The following is a 19724-nucleotide window of genomic DNA, read 5'->3' as shown; positions in this document are numbered from 1 at the left end:
TGTAGGAGGAGACGAGCGGGGGAATTCCCCTCCGTCACCGCCCCCTTCATCTGAGCCGACCAATGAGAAGCCGCGTGACTCACAGCACAGAGCATTAGAGCATCATACAGCCATAGAGAAAGATAGAGTCTACAAAGACTCTATGAGCACAAAGAGGGTTCACTCCTCTCTTTCACACTGCTTGTCTGACTATGTCCATGCCTCGAAAGGGCTGTATGTCAAACTCCAAGTAAAACACTGACAATATGGAAAATATGGAAAAGAGACATACGACAGCAGGTTTGAGTTTGCAAAAAACTAAAAAGTAAAAGTGACAGAGAAGTCTAATCCCAGCTAACAATTTTTGACTTTCAGAACGTTCTGGGAACATTTGTTTTTAGTTGCGGCAACGTTCCCTGTATGTTTGTGTTTTGGTTGATCAGAAAGTTTCCTTAATGTTCTGGGAACGTTAGCTTTTGGTAACATTGAATGTTTTCAGAACGGTCCCCTAATGTTGCAACCTTTAACTAACGTTCCCCTAACGTTCCCCTCATGTTGCAACATTAAGAGAACGTTCCCCTAACGTTGTAACCTTTAGAGAACGTTCCCCTAACGTTCCCCAATGTTACAACATTAAGAGAATGTTCCCCTAATGTTGCAACATTTAGAGAACATTCCTCTAACGTTCCAACATTTAGAGAACGTTCCCCTAATGTTGCAACATTTAGAGAACATTCCTCTAAGGTTCCCCTAACGTTGCAACCTTTAGAGAACGTTCCCCTAACATTGCAACATTTAGAGAATGTTCCTCTAACGTCCCCCTAATGTTGCAACATTTAGAGAACGTTCCTCTAAGGTTCCCCTAACGTTGCAACCTTTAGAGAATGTTCCTCTAACATTCCCCTGACGTTGCAACATTTAGAGAACATTCTCCTAACGTTGCAACATTTAGAGAACATTCCTCTAACGTTCCCCTAATGTTGCAACCTTTAGAGAACGTTCCTCTAACGTTCCCCTAACATTGCAACATTTAGAGAACATTCCTCTAAGGTTCCCCTAACGTTGCAACCTTTAGAGAACGTTCCCCTAACATTGCAACATTTAGAGAACGTTCCTCTAACGTCCCCCTAATGTTGCAACATTTAGAGAACGTTCCTCTAAGGTTCCCCTAACGTTGCAACCTTTAGAGAATGTTCCTCTAACATTCCCCTAACGTTGCAACCTTTAGAGAACATTTCTCTAAGGTTCCCCTAACGTTGCAACCTTTAGAGAACATTTCTCTAAGGTTCCCCTAACGTTACAACCTTTAGAGAACGTTCCCCTATATGTTCAACTGTTAGCAGTAGCATACTGCAAACCTGCTGCATGTGCTGACATGCAGCAGACAGCACCATACACACCCTAGCTGGATGCTAATGACAACCAACACTGGTACGTTGTGTATGGACTGGACTGTATAACCCAGCTGGTCTCATGTGTAACATTACATTTGGGTCACAGAGCGAAGCATCTGTTTTTATAAGAAAAAACATCTCTCTACTTATAAAACACAAGGATTTAAAGCAGAGATCGTGAACATTGGGGCTGCCAGTTTATTTAAAACATTGTTTTTGAAAGATGATTTTTTTCAAAAATGTAAATGTCTAAAAAACATACGTTAACATGAATCCAACGTGTCAATAGCACAGATTGACATGTTGGATTCATATTAATGTATATGACAATATGCCTATTTGTAAAAGATAAGCTAGCTACTATGGTAATAATAATAATGAATTGTATTTAAGGACACCGTACAGAGATACATAACACATTTTACAAACATTAAGCTCAATTCAACAGTTAACCCTAAAGATTCACTGTGCCTCTCACATTTTTATTTTTAAGATATTTTGGGCATTTACTTATAAGACAGCTGCAGACATGAAAGGGGTGAAATGACATGCAGCAAAGAGCCGCAAATCAGAGTCGACCAATGAGGAGTAAACCCTCTGCATATGGACACCGGCTGTACCAGGTGAGCTAATCAGGCAACCTATGTTTCACATTAAAACATGACATATGAATGATGACTTTGTTTTTGTGCATTCAGCACAGTTTAATATGCAACTCAATTTTATACAGTATACGCAGTAGGTCCCAACTCTCGTTTCAGCTAAGGGGTCCTTGGCCTGAAAAATGTTATATATATATATATATATATATATATATATATACACACACACACACACACACACACACACACTGTAATAGCAAAGCCCATGTAGTAGCTTGAATACATTATCCTTTATTATTCAATTACATCTACACCTAATTGTCAATCTAAGGGAAGTGTTTGGGAACTACAAACCCGATTCCAAAAAAGTTGGGACACTGTACAAATTGTGAGTAAAAAAGGAATGGAATAATTTAGAAATCTCATAAACATATATTTTATTCACAATAGAATATAAATGACATATCAAATGTTGAAAGTGAGACATATTGAATTGCAATGCCAAATATTGGCTCCTTTTTGATTTCATGAGAGCTACAAATTCCAAAAAAGTCGGAACAGGTAGCAATAAGAGGCCAGAAAAGTTAAATGTACAAATAAGGAACAGCTGGAGGACCAATTTGCAACTTATTGGGTCAATTGGCAACATGATTGGGTATAAAAAGAGCCTCTCAGAGTGGCAGTGTCTCTCAGAAGTCAAGATGGGCAGAGGATCACCAATTCCCCCAATGCTGCGACAAAAAATAGTGGAGCAATATCAGAAAGGAGTTTCTCAGAGAAAAATTGCCAAGAGTTTGAAGTTATCATCTACAGTGCATAATATCATCCAAAGATTCAGAGAATCTGGAACAATCTCTGTGCGTAAGGGTCAAGGCCGGAGACCCAGACTGGATGCCCGTGGTCCTCGGGCCCTGAGACGGCTCTGCATCACACACAGGAATGCTACTGGAATGGAAATCACAACATGGGCTCAAGAATACTTCCAGAAAACATTGTCAGTGAACACAATCCACCGTGCCATTCGCCGTTGCCGGCTAAAACTCTATAGGTCAAAAAAGAAGCCATATCTAAACGGGAACCAGAAGCGCAGGTGTTTTCTCTGGGCCAAGGCTCATTTAAAGTGGACTGTAGCAAAGTGGAAAACTGTTCTGTGGTCAGACGAATCAAAATTTGAAGTTCATTTTGGAAAACTGGGACGCCATGTCATCCGGACTAAAGAGGACAAGGACAACCCAAGTTGTTATCAGCGCTCAGTTCAGAAGCCTGCATCTCTGACGGTATGGGGTTGCATGAGTGCGTGTGGCATGGGCAGCTTGCACATATGGAAAGGCACCATCAACGCTGAAAGGTATATCCAAGTTCTAGAACAACATATGCTCCCATCCAAACGTCGTCTCTTTCAGGGAAGACCTTGCATTTTCCAACAAGACAATGCCAAACCACATACTGCATCAATTACAACATCATGGCTGCGTAGAAGAAGGATCCGGGGGCTGAAATGGCCAGCCTGCAGTCCAGATCTTTCACCCATAGAAAACATTTGGCGCATCATAAAGAGGAAGATGCAACAAAGAAGACCTAAGACAGTTGAGCAGCTAGAAGCCTGTATCAGACAAGAATGGGACAACATTCCTATTCCTAAACTTGAGCAACTTGTCTCCTCAGTCCCCAGACGTTTGCAGACTGTTATTAAAAGAAGAGGGGATGCCACACAGTGGTAAAGATGGCCTTGTCCCAACTTTTTCGACATGCGTTGATGCCACGAAATTTAGAATCAACTTATTTTTCGCTTAAAATTAGGCATTTTCTCAGTTTAAACATTTGATATGTCATCTATGTTGTATTCTAAATAAAATATTGAAATTTGAAACTTCCACATCATTGCATTCGGTTTTTATTCACAATTTGTACAGTGTCCCAACTTTTTTGGAATCGGGTTTGTACATCAGTTGTGGAATCTGTGGAACACTTGGGAGTTACTAGCTGTTCAGTTATTTAAAAAGGTAATTTCCAAGTTTGATTAGTGAAAAGTATTTAATATTTAAGTAAATGGACATTTTTAAGACATCAAGACTTTTCCCAGGAAAATAAAACCAAATTGTACAATATAAGTATACGTGTAACAAAGAACACAGACAGCAGCGTAGTTTTAGGGGTTTAATGGGTTTCGGTAAGGAGTCATTTAAAAGGAAGTGATAAACACATACAAAAATACCCTTTCAATACATTTTAGAAACAAACATCTAAATGAACGGTTTTGTTAAATGTTTTCCGAACAGCAAAACATGAGTCGTCTGAAACAGAGTGGTGCAGAATCAATTCAAAAGAGACCTACCTGCTATGAATGCTATTAAAAAAAAAAGATCACATGGTACAAATATGCAAATATAAATAAAGTGATAAGAAAACCCCCGAATAATGAAGTATATGCTTTTCGAAAAAAAAAATGTTCTCTGTACATTTATTTGGGGAAACGGATGCTGGAAAAAGAGCGCGCGTCCCTGTGTCTCTACCTGCTCTGGAGAAGAGGGGGCCTCGCCAGCATCGATTTATACTTTGTTGTACACATATATCTTCTGTGCAGTCAGTCACTCAGTTTCAGACCGTAAAAGATGGAAGGTCGGGGCCTAAGGCAGGAAGGTTTTCCCCTGACCCCCTGTCCCCCCCCACCTGTGGCCTCAGGAGATGCCTTTTAAGAACCTCCACAGGAGGCGCAGAGTGTTACCACCCAAAACGAAGGGAACTCCGTCTCTCTCCAACACAAACAATCAACAACACACACACACACACACAACACACACACACACACACACACACACACACACACACACACACACACACACACACACACACACACACCACACACACACACACACACACACACACACACACACACACACACACACACACCACACACACACACCACACACACACACACACACACCACACACACACACACACACACACACACACACACACACCACCATGTACACATGCATTCACAACAACCAGCACAACTCGTCAAAAAGCTTCAAACCATTTTTTTTTCTCGTCACAAAGCACCACAAACCCATTCATGGACATAAACAACCAGGATTTCGCTTCATCGGCTTCACTAGTAAACAGACCACGGTGAACTGGCGTGGGTGGTGGGGTGGGGTGGGGTGGGGGCTTTTCTTTTATTAAAAAAAAGAAAAGAAAAAAGAAAAAAAGAAGCTGTTCAGCCCTCCTGGTGGACTACCGATTACTTTGAGGTGTCGGACAATCACAGGTACGTACACAAAACTGGAAATTCAAACACTGTGCCCTTCTCTAAACCGTCCAGCGCTCAAGGTCGTTCCAACCACGGCTGTCTGACATCTCGGGGCTTAAACACGCCGAGAAAGCCGAGCGGAAAACTCAACCTCCTTCTTTTGATCCACGACGTAGACTAGGCGGTGGCACTTTTGACACTGAACAGAAGGATTAGCGTGGCATTATTGATATGGTTCTTCTTATGTTCTGTACTAAACAATGACCGGAAAGACACATTTCACCACTCGCAGAAAACGCATGACGTCGTGTTGTCCCAAAGAGAACGGTCATGCTCTTACCGGCACCTGAGAAGCATTGCTGTCACTGGGTGTCTGTTATCACCTACACACTGCAAGCCCAATACCAACCTGAAGCCCTCCCTGGGTAGTGGTGGTGGTCCCAAGAGTCCTTTCGTGGTTGGGATTTACGTCATATCCAAGCAAACTCTCACAAAGCCTCCCTGCAACTGTATCCAAACCTATACAGTGTTTACAAAAAAAAAAGAAAGAAAGAAGAAAAAAAAAAAACGTATCCAGGGCTGGAGACAATCGTTTCGGACAAGCAATAGAGAAAAACAAAAAAACTTTTTTTTTTAAACATTTTTTCTTTTTCTTTTTAAAGATAAAACTACAATAGAATGGTCAAAAGACTTAACAGTGATCTTTTGTTTTTGTTTGTTTTTTTTTAAGACAAAAAAGTTATGTACATCAACGTTTACTGTACAGGTTTCTGTTCGGGAGGAAAGAAAAGAATGGGCCGACACCAGAAGTGTGTGTAGCGAGCGTCAATAAATGGTCTGGGCTGTATTTTTTAAAACACGTTAGCTAGAAAAAAGGGAAAATGAAAAGAAGAGCAGCTCATTTCCCATCTGAACTGTGTACAATTTTTTTTTTTCTTTTTAACAGTGAGGGAGAAGATGAGTAAAAAAACAACATCAAAAAAACGAAAACAAAAAAACAAAAAAAACACCGGTGGCTTTAGTTCTCATGTCGCCGTGATTGTTGTGTTACTGTAAATGCCCTCTGGCTGTGAGCGGGACAGAGGGCGCTCACAACGTCTGGTTTGACCAAATCACCTATCCACAGGCAAATCTGCAATCTCGGAAGATTTGCGGCGAGGTGTCCGTCCTGCTGCTTCACACTAGAGATGGACCGACCTGAACGCAATCATCTTCTCGGTGTTTGACTTAACTGTAAAGCCCCAACTCTCTGTGTGTGTGTGTGTGTATAAATCCAGTCTGTCGGTGTGTGTGTTCAAGCTATGTGGATTCTGGCCTTTTCTGTTTCTTTCAGCCTCTTGGCCTGCTCCTCCAGGGTGGGGGAGTGGGCTCTCTTGGCGGTGGCTCCGTTCAGCGGGTCGGCCCCTCGGCTCACTAACGTGGGGATGGAGCTGCCCACGGGGGGCGCCGCGGGTTTGGATGCCACGTGTTCTACGAAGAGAAAAAAAAAAAAAGGTTTTACCTTGGTCACATTTTAAATCATCTGATTTAGTCTAGTTTTCATTTTGTTAATTCTGTCGCCATCTTTGTTGTGATGTTTGTGTGGCTCTTGGGATTGCATTGAAGTGTTAACTTGAATACTGTTCAATGTCTCATTTTAACCCTCATGTTGTCCTCGGGTCAAATTGACCCGTTTTCCTATATCAATGTTCTTTTTAATTCCCCAAAATAACATGATTGATTCCACACAACGCTCTTTGGCAAGTACAAATCTCTACTTTCATTAATTTTGGGGTGTCTTATTCAATTTTATAGCATTTGAAGAAAAAAACTAATTGAAGTGTTTCTGAAATAGTATTGAGTAAAAGTTGACATATTCCAGTCTGTGATTATCATCAAGATCCATTCCTTTAATTTGAGTCTAAATAATTCCTAGTTTCTGCTTTTGTAACTCAAACATTAGGTAGAATTTCCTTATGTACTGACCATAAATCCCAAAAATAACTGTAAAACTAAAGTAAAAAAGTTAGTGTTACGTAGTGTTCAAAACATCAAAAAAAAGATATACAAAAAAAATATTACAAATATGTGAGAACTTCTTTCGTAAAATACGAGACCGTATTCCGAACAAGCCGTTTTTTCAGGTGGCAAGACGTGAGCCGACTGATCAGTCCCACGGCCTTTTCTGCCTTTAGTCAAGCACCTAAATCAAGTGTTTTGTCAAAGCCTTTGTTATCAATGCTTACTATTTTATAGTTTGTCTTGTTTTCATCTAAAATTAAAATGGTTTTTAAGAAATATATATATCTTTGTCACAGTTTTCCATGACAAAATGAACACTAGACAAAACCAAATCTGATGAATCCCTGAACTGATGATTGAGTGAAAAAGCAATGAGCTACTCACTAGAGCCAATGACAGGAATGGACATGCCCTTTTCTTCAGGGGGAGGAGGAGCGTCAGGGGTGAGGGTAGCCTCAAACACTGGGGGCTTGGGAGGTGTGAGGCTATATTCAATAGAAACAGACAGGCCGAGAAATACAGAGTTAAAACATTACGAAGTCAAATAACGGCAGTTTCAATTGGCGTGACGGTGCCGTCAAAATAGTTGAAGCTCACTTGTGGCGGTTGAGGGCAAGTTTAATGGAATTCTTCACGACGCGACAACTGTTGCTTGCCGGGAGAGGCGAGGAGGCGTCTGGCAGCTCCATGCTGGGAAGTCTCTGAGGTAGGAAACCGAGACATTATAAATCCCAACACGTTCATAAGCTTTAAAACTCATTTTCATAACCGCTTCAACAGAAGTCCACCACGTGGGGAAAGTAATCATCCAACGTTTATTCAAATCAAACCATTTAGGTAGAAATTAAAGCTATTGGTGAACGAAGAAGACGTTACCTGTGTTCTTGAGGTATCAAGGGTTGGAATGGGCTTAGCCTTTGACTCAGGAAGGGCGGTCTAATGGTGAAATGGGAAAAAACGTGAAATATTTAATTTATTTTCATCATTGCTATTACACAGTCATTAGAGGCAGCCAGAGTAAATGACACCTACGATCTGGGGTCCTTCTCCCTGTGTGTGGGAGTCGCTGGATGGTGGATAGGGCTCTTTAAATGCAGAGTCGTCATTGGACACCACCTGTAGAAAAAACAGCTCCAATTAAATCTGCCATTCACTTTAAAAGGAACACGCCGACTTATTGGGACTTATTCACCCACCAGAGTTAGATAAGTCCATACAAAACCTTCTCATCTCCGTGCATGGCCTAACTCTGTCTGACGCCCCGACTGCTAGCCAGGCAAAGCACTGCATCTTGGGCGGAGTGATTAGTGCAACACCTGAAAAGCACCTTTGTTACTCTCTGCTCCTCACCACGGGGCTTCTTGTGTGCCACGAGCAAATCAATCCGCCCAAGTAGCAGTGCTTCGCCTTCTGAGAATATAGTTCCCAGTATGTATTTGGTTAGAAAATGGGTGTGTCTCATGTGACCTTTGAACACGCTGTGACTAAAAAAAATCCTTAATAAATAGGAAAATGTTAGCGTTATTTTGTCACTTTTGGGATTAGTGGGTTTGATGGAGCTGGTTACCTCCAGAGTTACAACACGCACGGAGATGAGAAGGGTATGTGTGGACCTCTCTAACTCTAGGGGGATACAGGGAATAAGCTAAAGTTCCAATAAGTTGACATATTGCTTTAAATCCAACACCACATATAGTCAAAGCACATAGATATGGTTAACTCCTGCCTTGGTCACCTCTGAGTCTTTGTGCCTCTTGGCCAGGTCCTCTTGTGTCGGCGAGTGGGGTCTCTTGACAGGAGCTCCAGGAGCTCCATTGACAGAGTCCTCCAGGCCGTTGGGCTCCTCTCTGGGGCTGCTGCTGGCGTTGGGCTGCACATCCCCACTCAGCGCCGTGGGGACGGAGCTGCTGGCTGGTGGGGAAGGAGACTTTGCTTTAACTGCTGGCTCTACAGAATGAGACGGACCAGGAGAAATTAGATGTGGATGATTTATCCACATCCTCGATATCCATATGAGGTTTTCTACATTTCCAATATCAACATAACGTCTGTATATCAATATCGTTTTCTAGATTTAGAGTTTGGTACTTATTACTACGTATAGACCTTTTCAATGGAATTCAATTGCTAGGCAACAGCCTGGGCCCTTGTTAACTCACTGACAGTTGTTGTCATTCACATACACTGCAAAAGAAAAATCAATATGGGGCCATTGTTTACATCCGTGAAAAGGTCTACAGTATGCATATGCTGGCTAGATAATAGGACTATCAATTATGCCATATGCCTCTTTATACAATTACTGAAACATTGAAGAGCCTACCCCATAGAGGAAAATGACAGTATCAGAGTAATAGTCACTGGAAAAATGACTCACTTGAGCCAATGACTGGGATGGACATGCCCTGGTCTGGAGCAGCTGCTGCCGCACTGGGTGCTGGGGAGCCCTCCACAAAAATCTGCTTGGGGGGGCTGACGCTGCAAAATACAAACAGAGACAGAAGGCATTCGCTCAGCATTATATGGGGGGGGGTTGAGCCTGGTCATTGTAAAAAGTAATATAATGCAACAAAAAGAATTGGTCATGCATTATAATAGAACTGGTGATAGAAAAATAAAATAAAATGCAATTCACACATACAACACTACACTGCATCAGGTAAAAGAAATAAAAACATGCACCAAAAGTCTAGAGGTGCGTCCTACCTGTCCTCTGTGTCGGAAACAGGCTTAGAGGGTTTGCTGGCTGGGGAGCTAAAGGGGGTCCCTGAGTCTGTGTCTCTGGAGCTGTCCAGGTGACTGCTGTCCAGAGAAATCCGCTTAGAGCTCCCCCCGTTAGAGCTGCGGTTCAACTCAGCTATGCTCTGCAGCAAGGAAGAAAGGGGGAAACGAACAGAAACACGATCAAGAAACAAAAAGAGGAAACATATGAAGACAATCACAATCCAGTGTTTGAAAATCATTAAGGCTTTGTCCCAACTTGCACAGGAATCTCTCACCCTCTTCTTCTTCTGCACCAGTTCAGGAGGAAGGTACTGATGGAGCTGTTTCTTCTTCACATGAGTAGCTTCAATCTTCATCCCATCCTTCAGCATGTTGATGTTGTTGGCTTGTCTGTACACTGCAGAGAACATGTCGTGCTAGGGTTAATTGTCTAATGGGATGAGTGAATAAACGTGTTTGCCCGTCTTCTTGGTTTAGTCCAGCTGACTGCTGGCCATTTCTCCAATTTTGACAATTTTTAGACCTAGCTCCAGCAGGTTTCCTCTGCATAGCATTTTCCTAAAAACCATTAGATTTTAACATGGTGAACCTCCACTCACATTAGTCATAACATAGCACTATATGACAGTTTACCTATAAAAAAAATGATTTTAGACGTATTACCATGTTATGGCTAATACAATTAAAAGTACCTTACAGACAGGTATTCTGTATTTTCTTATATTCTCACTGGACTAAAAAAATGTATGCTGCGTGTGATTAGTTAAACTGAGTGGATTAATTTAATTCATTTTGTCAATGAGCAAAACAGCAGAAATTGTCCGAGAACATCTGAATTCACTGCATTTATACTGAATGGTTTTATACCAGTAATGTACTGTATACTAGAAAATCCCTGTGCTCCAGCCTTTTTTTTATTTTTTATAAATCTGTATAAATATGTTTGACTAGGTTGTTCCCCGACCACCGGCAGAAGCGATAGGACAGGACCTACCAGTGTCTGTGAAAGATTGGATGTCGTATGTCAGGTCGATGTTCACGCTCTCCGCATTCTCCACTTTCTTGAAGATGATCCCAATGAACCACATGGACACAAAATCGTTCCTGTTGTGGACACAAGAAGCAACATGAACATAACAGTTAGTCATGTTTGTTTATTTAAAGCGGATTTCAGACCGTAATGTTGGAACATGCGTGCAATAGCAGAACAAATCAATGTGACAGAAACGCATTTACACTTTCAGTACTCTCAAAAGCAACATTCAACAAATGCCACGTCCCTGCATAATGATCACTAACAAAACCCTCGCCAATGACGACTTCATGACTCACTGACTTGCAGTAGTCGCACATGTAAACAGGCAACTTGTTCCAATTACTCAAGGCCAAAACAATGTTTAATGATTAGTGGGATTGGCCTTCACTAACCTAGATTTTTCTCCCTGAATTGTTTGTAATTATGGCTAAAACGGAACTCACTCGTTGCGGTTCTCTTTGGACCCGGGGAAGGACTGGGGGTTGACATGAGCCAGGGTGATGTACTCATTCCTCTCTAGGTTTCCCACCAGAACACGGATCTTTGACTCCACCAGACCGATCCTAGGGGAAAACATCAGGATGTAGTCACAGAGGTGCCGGTTAAGTTATCTTCACAGTGTTGCAGTACAATCTTACGCTTACCATTCCAAGTGGTTTTCTTCTGTGGAGGCACTGGCAGTCAGAACGATGTAATGTCTGCAGACATAAGAGAAAATCAGAGTTGTTTAGCATCAAAACGCTGCAGCATTATGTCAACATCCGCTACAGCCTGCCCAGGTGCATCTATGATGAAACACATACAGCTGAATGAAAACCTCCTTCAAAACAAATCGGTATTTACTGAAAGAGTACCGTTAGGGGCATAATGACCTTGTAAATTATATGGGGGTGATTCAGCAGCATGTCCTAAATTATGAATACCAACTTCTGCTTTCTAACAGGTAATTAAGAGTCCCTTCGTTTAGATACAACAGGCTTAACCCTTGTGTTGTCTTCCCGTCAACGCTATTATTGCTTTTCCCGACATTTTTGCTACTTTTTCAATGTTGTGGGTGCTTGGTTTATGTTTTTTTCCAAAGTTATTTGATATTTCTAATGTTGACATTTTTAGCGCTTACTTTGAAGGCCCATTTTTGTGATTAAAAAAAAACTGAAAACGGGTCAAATTTGACCAGAGGACAACATGAGGTTTAAGAACTCTTACACATCTGTCTATCCTGTTGCTAAACCAAAATCAGTGTACTGCCAATTAAGATCTGGAACTGAGGATGTCACGCAACAGGTTTCTTTGCCTTGTCTTCATCTGTGTACTATATGTTTATTTGCTGTCTACCTCTGTGTGTTTTTTCTTTTTATTACTTCCTTTTGAGCAGAGCGGTGCTACACAGTGGAACATTGTACTTGACTATAACCATTCACACCAGAGCCCAGGTAATGTAGCGCCAATGGTGCAAAAGTAGCACAAACCGAATGTGGCAGAAAACCTAGTTGTGGTACGTGTGTGGGCAGAACTTTCATAAACAAAATGAGTCGACCTAGATCTGCTGACCAGTGAGGATGAGTCAAACCGGCCCAAATCCAAAATGTGAAAACGATAAGTTGGTCGAAAAAAGCAAAAACTTGCATCATCCAATTTAAGTTTTGACTGAACAAGCAGCTCTATGTTTTATTCATTCACCTTGCTTTAGTAAATAATACATAGGTACCATGCTTCAATTGTTTATCTGACAAAATCCAACACCTACTTGTACTTTTGGAAAAAGTTGGGTGGCTCAAAGAGTTTTGACCATTCTGCTTTCCCCTGGAGAATCTCATCTGTGACGCTGAGGCCTGTTCATGTCAGACACAGTGGGGGGAAAAAATAAAATAACATGCTTAACAATTCAACATTCCAAGTGACACTGTTGCTTTTTAAAACACTCTGCAAGATAGACAAGAAACAAGATTTTAAGAACTGGAAATGCAGGTGAACAGACTTGTCCTTTTGGGTTTCAGTCATGCTATTACCGTATTTGAACTCCTCGCTCATGATGGTGCGTGTTGACGTGGAGACGTTGTACGTGGAGTTCTGCTGGGGATAGGCGGGCGTGATGATGGGCATCAGGTGGTATCGGTCGGATGGGTTCACCTAAAAACACCGCACATGGACCAAGATTGGTTTCGCTGCAGAAATGAGAGCCTTCACCAACCCGCCGACACCCACCAAGCTGAATTTTAAGGGAAACTTCACACCCGCTTACTGAAAGGCAATAAAACATGGGCACACATCCCACACACACACAAGGTACATCCCAATCTATTTTATAGACTTGCTTCCCTCTCAAACATCAGTTACTGATGAGGGGTGCACAGCTTGATCTGTGGGCTGTAACGGAGCTTATGCATCTGCCATTAGAGTATGCATTTAGACAGAATGTACCCAACAGTCTGTTAGCAATATTCATTTTAGCCGTTTCATTTCAATGTTCACCAACGTGACAAAAACCTAATTTGTAATATATATGCACATTGAGCCTTAATATCAGCTGATTAACACATGCATAAAACACCTGTTGCTAAACTGCGTGCAGATGTACACAGTACATAGCACATGCCTAGTCAATATCTGTGTCACATCAGATGTCATTTGATGACCTTTTCCAGGTGGTCTGTTTAAAAGGGGGACTATGTGAGAAAGCCACCTTACCACCAAGAACTATTTAGCTGTATTCTGAAGGGCTGTTGGACACCAACTTTGAGTCATTTCTGCAAGCAGCAAAGCCTTTACCATGCAATAATGTCATTTTTCTAGATTATGATGAGCATGTCTCACAGTAAACAGAAGTATTTAAAGTAAGGTAAACATGTGGGAAATTATTTCTAAAACTATACGTTCTGCCTAATGCACGGTGGTTGTTGGCCGTGCTGTGACTCAACGGAAACGACACCAATAGATAATTAAAATGAGTTTATTGCTGAAGGGACACAACAAGCATGACACAGCAATTACAACAGCTAGAATGTAAAGGCTAGTAGGCTAGGATATGTAAATTTATGGTAATGAGAAACAGTAAAAGCAAAACTACAGTCAAAACAAATATATCAAAGCCCTGGTCAAGATAAGACGATTCAAATGGATAGCCTGCAAGAAGAGTGTAACGGGGTTCTTAACAAATATATATACTGCACACAGTACTGTTTATTGGATTTAAACAAAGCTCAGATCTGTGTTGCTTTTCAATTGCTAATGCATTTTTTTACTCAAGGAGTGTGTCTGTCTGATAAAAGACGTCCACGTAGAAAGTCTTCCTTGCTCCAAGCTGCTCTGGGAAGCCTCCTCCGAGCAGAGTTAAGAACATTGGAACTCAAGATAGAGGACCCGATCAATTTCCGGGTCACATGAGGACAGAGGAATGAGGAGACATGGAATAAGAGAAAATAAATGCACCTATACTCTATTTGTTGAGCCAACTTTCAAACAGCAACAAACTCACAATTCAGCAGATTACGTCTGTCCAGACAGTGTTTCCTGTGTCTACACAGCAATAAACATACAAAATGGAGGCAAACCAACATCATTAAGATGTGGAAATAAAACACTGGTGTCATACTCACTCTGGGATCCCACACAGGTAAATTCAGATTACTGTCCTCAGGCTGTTTCAATAGCACAGGATTTGGCCACTCCCTGTAGATGGAAATGAAATGTGGTAAAATGTGAATACTGAAGTATAAGTCATTCAACAAATGATTTGAAATACTGCCATCAAGTGGACAGGAAAAATATGATGTAATTGCACAAGAGAGATGCTCACCATTTGGAAAACACCAAGAAGAACTTGTGGACCAGCGTTGCAGCCACAGCGTTCGGGTAGAGCTGGCAGGTCCTGGCCACCAACATGGCCCATGACACTCCACCCAGAAAGCCCAGCATGTTGGAGTAGATCCCACGACCTGCAGGCAGAGGGCAGTACAATAATGCAGAGTCATCTAAAAAATATTGGTGTTACCCAACCGATAGTCTGGATCAAAGCACATTTCCAGGATATTCCTGGCATCCACCGTGTCCCTCGCTTTCAGCTCTCTGTGTTGCCGCTCTTAATCGGTTCTCTTCGGGAAACAATAAAGCTACCAGGCTGTATATGGTAATTTTTGAAGAAAATTTGGATCGTGCAATAAGGCAGGCCTGCTTGATTCTTTGTGGGAATGATTGTTAAGATTGGGAAAGAATATGTTAACAGCATTTTTATCCAACTGGGCCTTTTTATGACCAATAAGTTGGGATTTGCTAATTACTTCCTAGACAAAGCAGCAGCAGCTTAGATTTTGACATACAGCATATTCGTCACACATAAGTTTTAATGATAGGTTTGTCTACTGAGGTTTTTATTTTGTAGTTGTGTCAGAGGCTCAGTCGTGGTTAAAGGTGGAGAATTGGCTTCTTAGAAAATGAAACGTATGATGGTTGGATGTGACAAAGTAGATCAACAGTCTTTATATGTTTTGCCTAATTATTTTATGCATGTCTTATTAGATCATGTGTATATACACAACATTTAATTTTTTTGTCTTTCGGCCATTTTAGTGTTTTTTTCCTGCACTCGTGCCTAAAACTCTAAGTTGTTGTCCATTATCCCATCACTGTTTTCTGATTTGTACTTCTATGGAGACAGTAACTTTTAAATAAAAAAACACATATTTTTTTTAATTTTTTTTTTAACTATTAACTTATCAGAATCGAGCATCAAATCCTTCTAGTGAGAATAGCAATACATCTAAGAAAATTATTTTTCCCTATTAACCATGCATCCAGCTAATTTAAACAGCACACGTTACTGTATTGTGTAAACGGTTAACTTCATTTAATATTGTATGTGACGTTTTCTTTTGCGGGGTGCAAGTGTTCCACAAAAACAAGTTCCTACCCGAGATTACACGATTTTGATTGGTTTAAAAACCCAGACCCAGAACGTTTTTCTCTCCTGTCCCACCCAAACGATGAGTGTGGGTTTTTCGAGTATAAGCTAAAGATCATTTATGTATTTAATATACATTCCCCCCTAGGCTGACTGCTTTGTGGTGGCGGGTGCGTGCTGTGGGAATGCGGCAGGCAGACGTGTGGTGTTTTGCTAGTCCCCGCACGCGGTCAAACACGAGAGCAGGAGCCGTTGATTGTGTGAAATTTGAGCAGCGGTGCATAGGGGAAAACTATTATTACTACTTAAAAACTGAGAGAACTACTTTATATGACACAAGGACAAAATAAAGTCAGACATAATTTACAAAGTGAACTTGTTAAAGCGCAGCCGACATTACAAACACATTTGAAACCACTTACGTTTGGCCCACAGTTTAATGGCTCTCAATGTCAGTCTGAAGTTCTCTTTGTTTGGCACCAGGTACAGAATTTCATCGGTCACTCGACAGCCTGTAAGACAAACCCCAGACAACTAAGACACTGCGAGAAAAGTATTGCAGTTAATGCAGTACACTGCAAGAGAAAGTTTAAGGATTCATCAAATCAAACTACAGTTTTATATTTATAATCCTGCCACAACCAGCTGCTGCAAATGTAATGCACTATAAACTTCTCCTACTCTTGTATTCATTAGGGGTCCAGAAGATATGATACTTAGGTCACAATAAGATATAATTGCAATTTGAAACATATTGCAAGATTCTGCGATATATTGCAATTTTATTATGTATTCCCAATTTCAAATGACATCCCCAAAATTAAACTTTGTCAACATCTCTTTTAACCAAAAAGATACATTCCTCCGTTGTTCATCTCACTTTAATTTTATTCTTGCAAAATGTTGTCAAGAAGACAAACTGACCAACACACATATAATAAAAGATTGATACTTGGCTTCCCCCAACCCTAGTATTTATTAAATCTCAGTCTGGAAAACAGCACCCCTATCATTACTTCTCTACTGTATGTGTACGAGCCCATAGAGGCCATGTGGCGTACCGTTGAGGCTGCGGATACACCGGATGTCCAAGTTTCTCAGGATGGAGTCTCCCCTCAGGTCCAAGTTGTCTGGAATGGACTGCAAGGCCAGTCTGGCAAACAGCAGGTCAATCTGTGGAAAGAAAGTACCAATGAAGCGGAGTATGTTCAATGTTCAAATGAGAGTCAAATACATAAGACACCTGATATTAATACTAGGCACAACAAAATACAGTGTTTTTTTTGTCATAATTAGGTTGACACCTCTTTCTTGAGGGAATGGCACGCAAGTCCAAATCAGTACAAGGATGAACTTTTAAATGATTCAGAAGTGTTTATTTTGAAAAAAGGCAGAATACAATATTTCATATGCCAACTACAAACATATACAGAGGTTTCACATTTAGGCAGAACAGCAGTTATGATGATGCTTATCTCTGTCACCTTATTTTATATCAGCATTTCTGGGAGGAACACTTGGATCTCAACGTGACTTACCTCTATTCCGTCAAATTTGAATTTTATCACTGGCACAAAGGCGTCTTCGACAGCCTTGAGAAAACACCAAAAGAGACAATATCACCAACACATTCAAGACGTAGTCATATAGCTGACTGGCATTGGCATTAAAAAAACAAATCAGGTTAAAATCAAGGTCAAGAACACAGAGCGTTTAAAGAGACATGTGAAGTAATGCTTCCAGCAGGTCACTCTTTCTGCAGTGCTTTGAAAATGTAATGAGGGCGGGTTCAAATTCAGAAAACATGAGCATAGCGTGGAATGTGGGCTCCTATGGATGTCTTTGGAGTCTTTCAACATTTAACTCAATTATCATTTTCCTCTTTCAAAATCCAATAAACACACGGGTACTCTCAGTAACATTTAGCCACCGATAAAAGTGCGCCACCACTATGCAATTTTTGGATAAGATCAGCAAGATGAGAATGTACTAACTTTTTCAGTATGTATATTGATTTTAATTTTGACACACCTTGGGAAATTAACATGACCTGCAGACCCAGCACCACAGGCAATGCTCTTGGGTATTTCTCTCTGCAGTTACTTCATAATAACCTCTATCTATTCAGCAAAAGTTCACTTAAACTCAGCCATAGAAATGTAACTGAGCAATGTTTACCAATGTTGGGTATTGTATTGCTCTGCATTTCCAATACAGTGAACTCTTCACTCCTAGAGAGTGGAGTTCTTATCCAAGGGCAGTGATGTAAGCAAAATGTTGATCTTCTGTCTTTTTACAGTAAAAGACCTCTGAATGAAGAGTCTGTTTTCATAAACTCACGAGATGAAACTGGGAAATGGCCAGAGACGCCACAAAGACTTACCCTCAGGTCTTTGATCTCTTCGTGCTGTTTGAACTTCTCAAAGAAAGACTGGAAAAAGTCACTTCTCTCTACATGGCGGGGAGCCACACATAAGGCATCAATATCGGCTCCTGGAAGAAACACGTTACTTTTAGCAGTGTAATCTGTGTTGCCCTGTAGGTTAAATACTTGACGACTTCATAACAATCTGATACTGTAAGTTCAATGAACAAAGTTGCTGAATTCAAGGCTGAAGAGTGTTAATGTGATAACACATAATGGATAAACAAGTAGAGCAGCTTAAGTCAGTGCAGCAACTTTAACATTGTTTTCAGTGACTGTCAAACTATTAATGCTAAGGAGGCAACATATTTAATTGGGATTATTTTGACTGTTATTTGTGATTTTTTTTATTCATGATAATGGAGGGAATGATCATTTTTGTACCATCGTTCTCATTGAAAATTTTAAAATTAAAAAAATAATTAAATCATTGAAGCGTGATGTTTTCTTTGGTCTGTAGGGGAAACATTTTTTAGGCTGTAACGTCTCTGCAGGACCACAATAATTATATAATAATCATTCAAAAGGGTTTGAAATATTTTGCCTCTAACAAATATTGCACCCTTGTGCAATTTGGATACTGCACAAGTGCATATTGTGATTTCAATTAAATTGAGATTAACTGTGCAGCCCTAGCTAAAACCTATAAAATGTTATTTTTTTTTATCTCTAGACTCATGACTTCTAGTGAACCGTGTAAAAAGGCAAGTCAAAATGAAACCATTTCAAATATTTGTTTACAAAGCTGACAGGACTAGAGGTGAGTGTAAATCTCCCATCTGATGCTCTGACTCCATAACTATTTCTCCATAGTAATGGTTGTGTAACATTAACAGTGTCTTTAATTCTGCTGAAAATGTCCCGAGACTTCAGAAGTAGATGTGAAATCAAATTCCGATAGTGGGGTCCCAAATATTAGTTTAGTATTTACCGTGAAATATATATCTTCTATAATAACTGAGAAATTATGAAATGCTGAAAAAATGTCAGAACACAATTACACAAAAGGGATTCATTACTATATTTGTTCCTTCATTAAAATGAAAACAATTATGTATTAACAAATGTAAAGTAGGCTTACAATAACACTTGTTAGATTATGGCTGGCTGATATGACTATAGAATCACGGTTCGTTACGATGGAGGGAAAAGCAAAACAAAACCCCTGAAGTGTGTAAAGTAAGATGTACACAATGAACAGTAAACAATAAGTACTCCACATCCTCTCCAGACGCCATCTGCAACTTGTCAACAAAATAAGACAATCAGCTGTAAAACTGAAAATACAGCATCTCTGTTCTTTGCAAAGACAAACTAAATCACCCGTTTAACGCAACATTATCACGTCTCCCGGCCATTTTTCACCGCAGAAAGCTGCTCTCTGCCTGGCTGAAGCTAATATAGTAGTAGATA

General features: G+C 40.6%; 2 protein-coding genes across 4 annotated transcripts in view; one reads left to right on the top strand and one right to left on the bottom strand.

The window, feature by feature from the left end:
* Positions 1-4118: 4118 nt before the first annotated feature.
* The window catches only part of papolg (poly(A) polymerase gamma), a 20486-nt gene continuing 4880 nt past the window's right edge, over positions 4119-19724 (bottom strand). The window contains exons 5-24 of one of the 3 annotated variants that reach the window (XM_032542128.1): positions 18270-18379; positions 17425-17478; positions 16948-17059; positions 16309-16398; positions 14786-14924; positions 14586-14658; positions 12999-13119; positions 12737-12821; positions 11634-11687; positions 11433-11552; positions 10948-11057; positions 10229-10350; positions 9936-10093; positions 9607-9707; positions 8965-9176; positions 8262-8345; positions 8106-8165; positions 7827-7930; positions 7614-7714; positions 4119-6698 (exon numbers count right to left, since the gene is read on the bottom strand). In XM_032542128.1, the coding sequence (XP_032398019.1) occupies positions 6523-6698; positions 7614-7714; positions 7827-7930; positions 8106-8165; positions 8262-8345; positions 8965-9176; positions 9607-9707; positions 9936-10093; positions 10229-10350; positions 10948-11057; positions 11433-11552; positions 11634-11687; positions 12737-12821; positions 12999-13119; positions 14586-14658; positions 14786-14924; positions 16309-16398; positions 16948-17059; positions 17425-17478; positions 18270-18379 (2186 nt within the window). In that variant the 3' untranslated portion in view covers positions 4119-6522. Of the gene's footprint in view, positions 6699-7613; positions 7715-7826; positions 7931-8105; positions 8166-8261; positions 8346-8964; positions 9177-9606; positions 9708-9935; positions 10094-10228; positions 10351-10947; positions 11058-11432; positions 11553-11633; positions 11688-12736; positions 12822-12998; positions 13120-13923; positions 14659-14781; positions 14925-16308; positions 16399-16947; positions 17060-17424; positions 17479-18269; positions 18380-19724 lie in introns of those variants that run through there. The other 2 variants (XM_032542129.1, XM_032542130.1) reach the window with 2 other exon arrangements.
* Positions 12564-19724, top strand: part of haao (3-hydroxyanthranilate 3,4-dioxygenase) — a 20923-nt gene continuing 13762 nt past the window's right edge. Inside the window, exons 1-2 of the mRNA XM_032542148.1 lie at positions 12564-12576; positions 17343-17344. The gene's annotated coding sequence lies outside the window, so the exon portion shown is untranslated. The remainder of the gene's footprint in view (positions 12577-17342; positions 17345-19724) is intronic.

The sequence above is a fragment of the Etheostoma spectabile genome, chromosome 17, assembly GCF_008692095.1.
Source record: "Etheostoma spectabile isolate EspeVRDwgs_2016 chromosome 17, UIUC_Espe_1.0, whole genome shotgun sequence".
Lineage (NCBI taxonomy): Eukaryota > Metazoa > Chordata > Actinopteri > Perciformes > Percidae > Etheostoma > Etheostoma spectabile.
The sequence above is the reverse complement of the archived record's forward strand: the minus strand, read 5'-3'. Positions and strand labels throughout refer to the sequence as shown.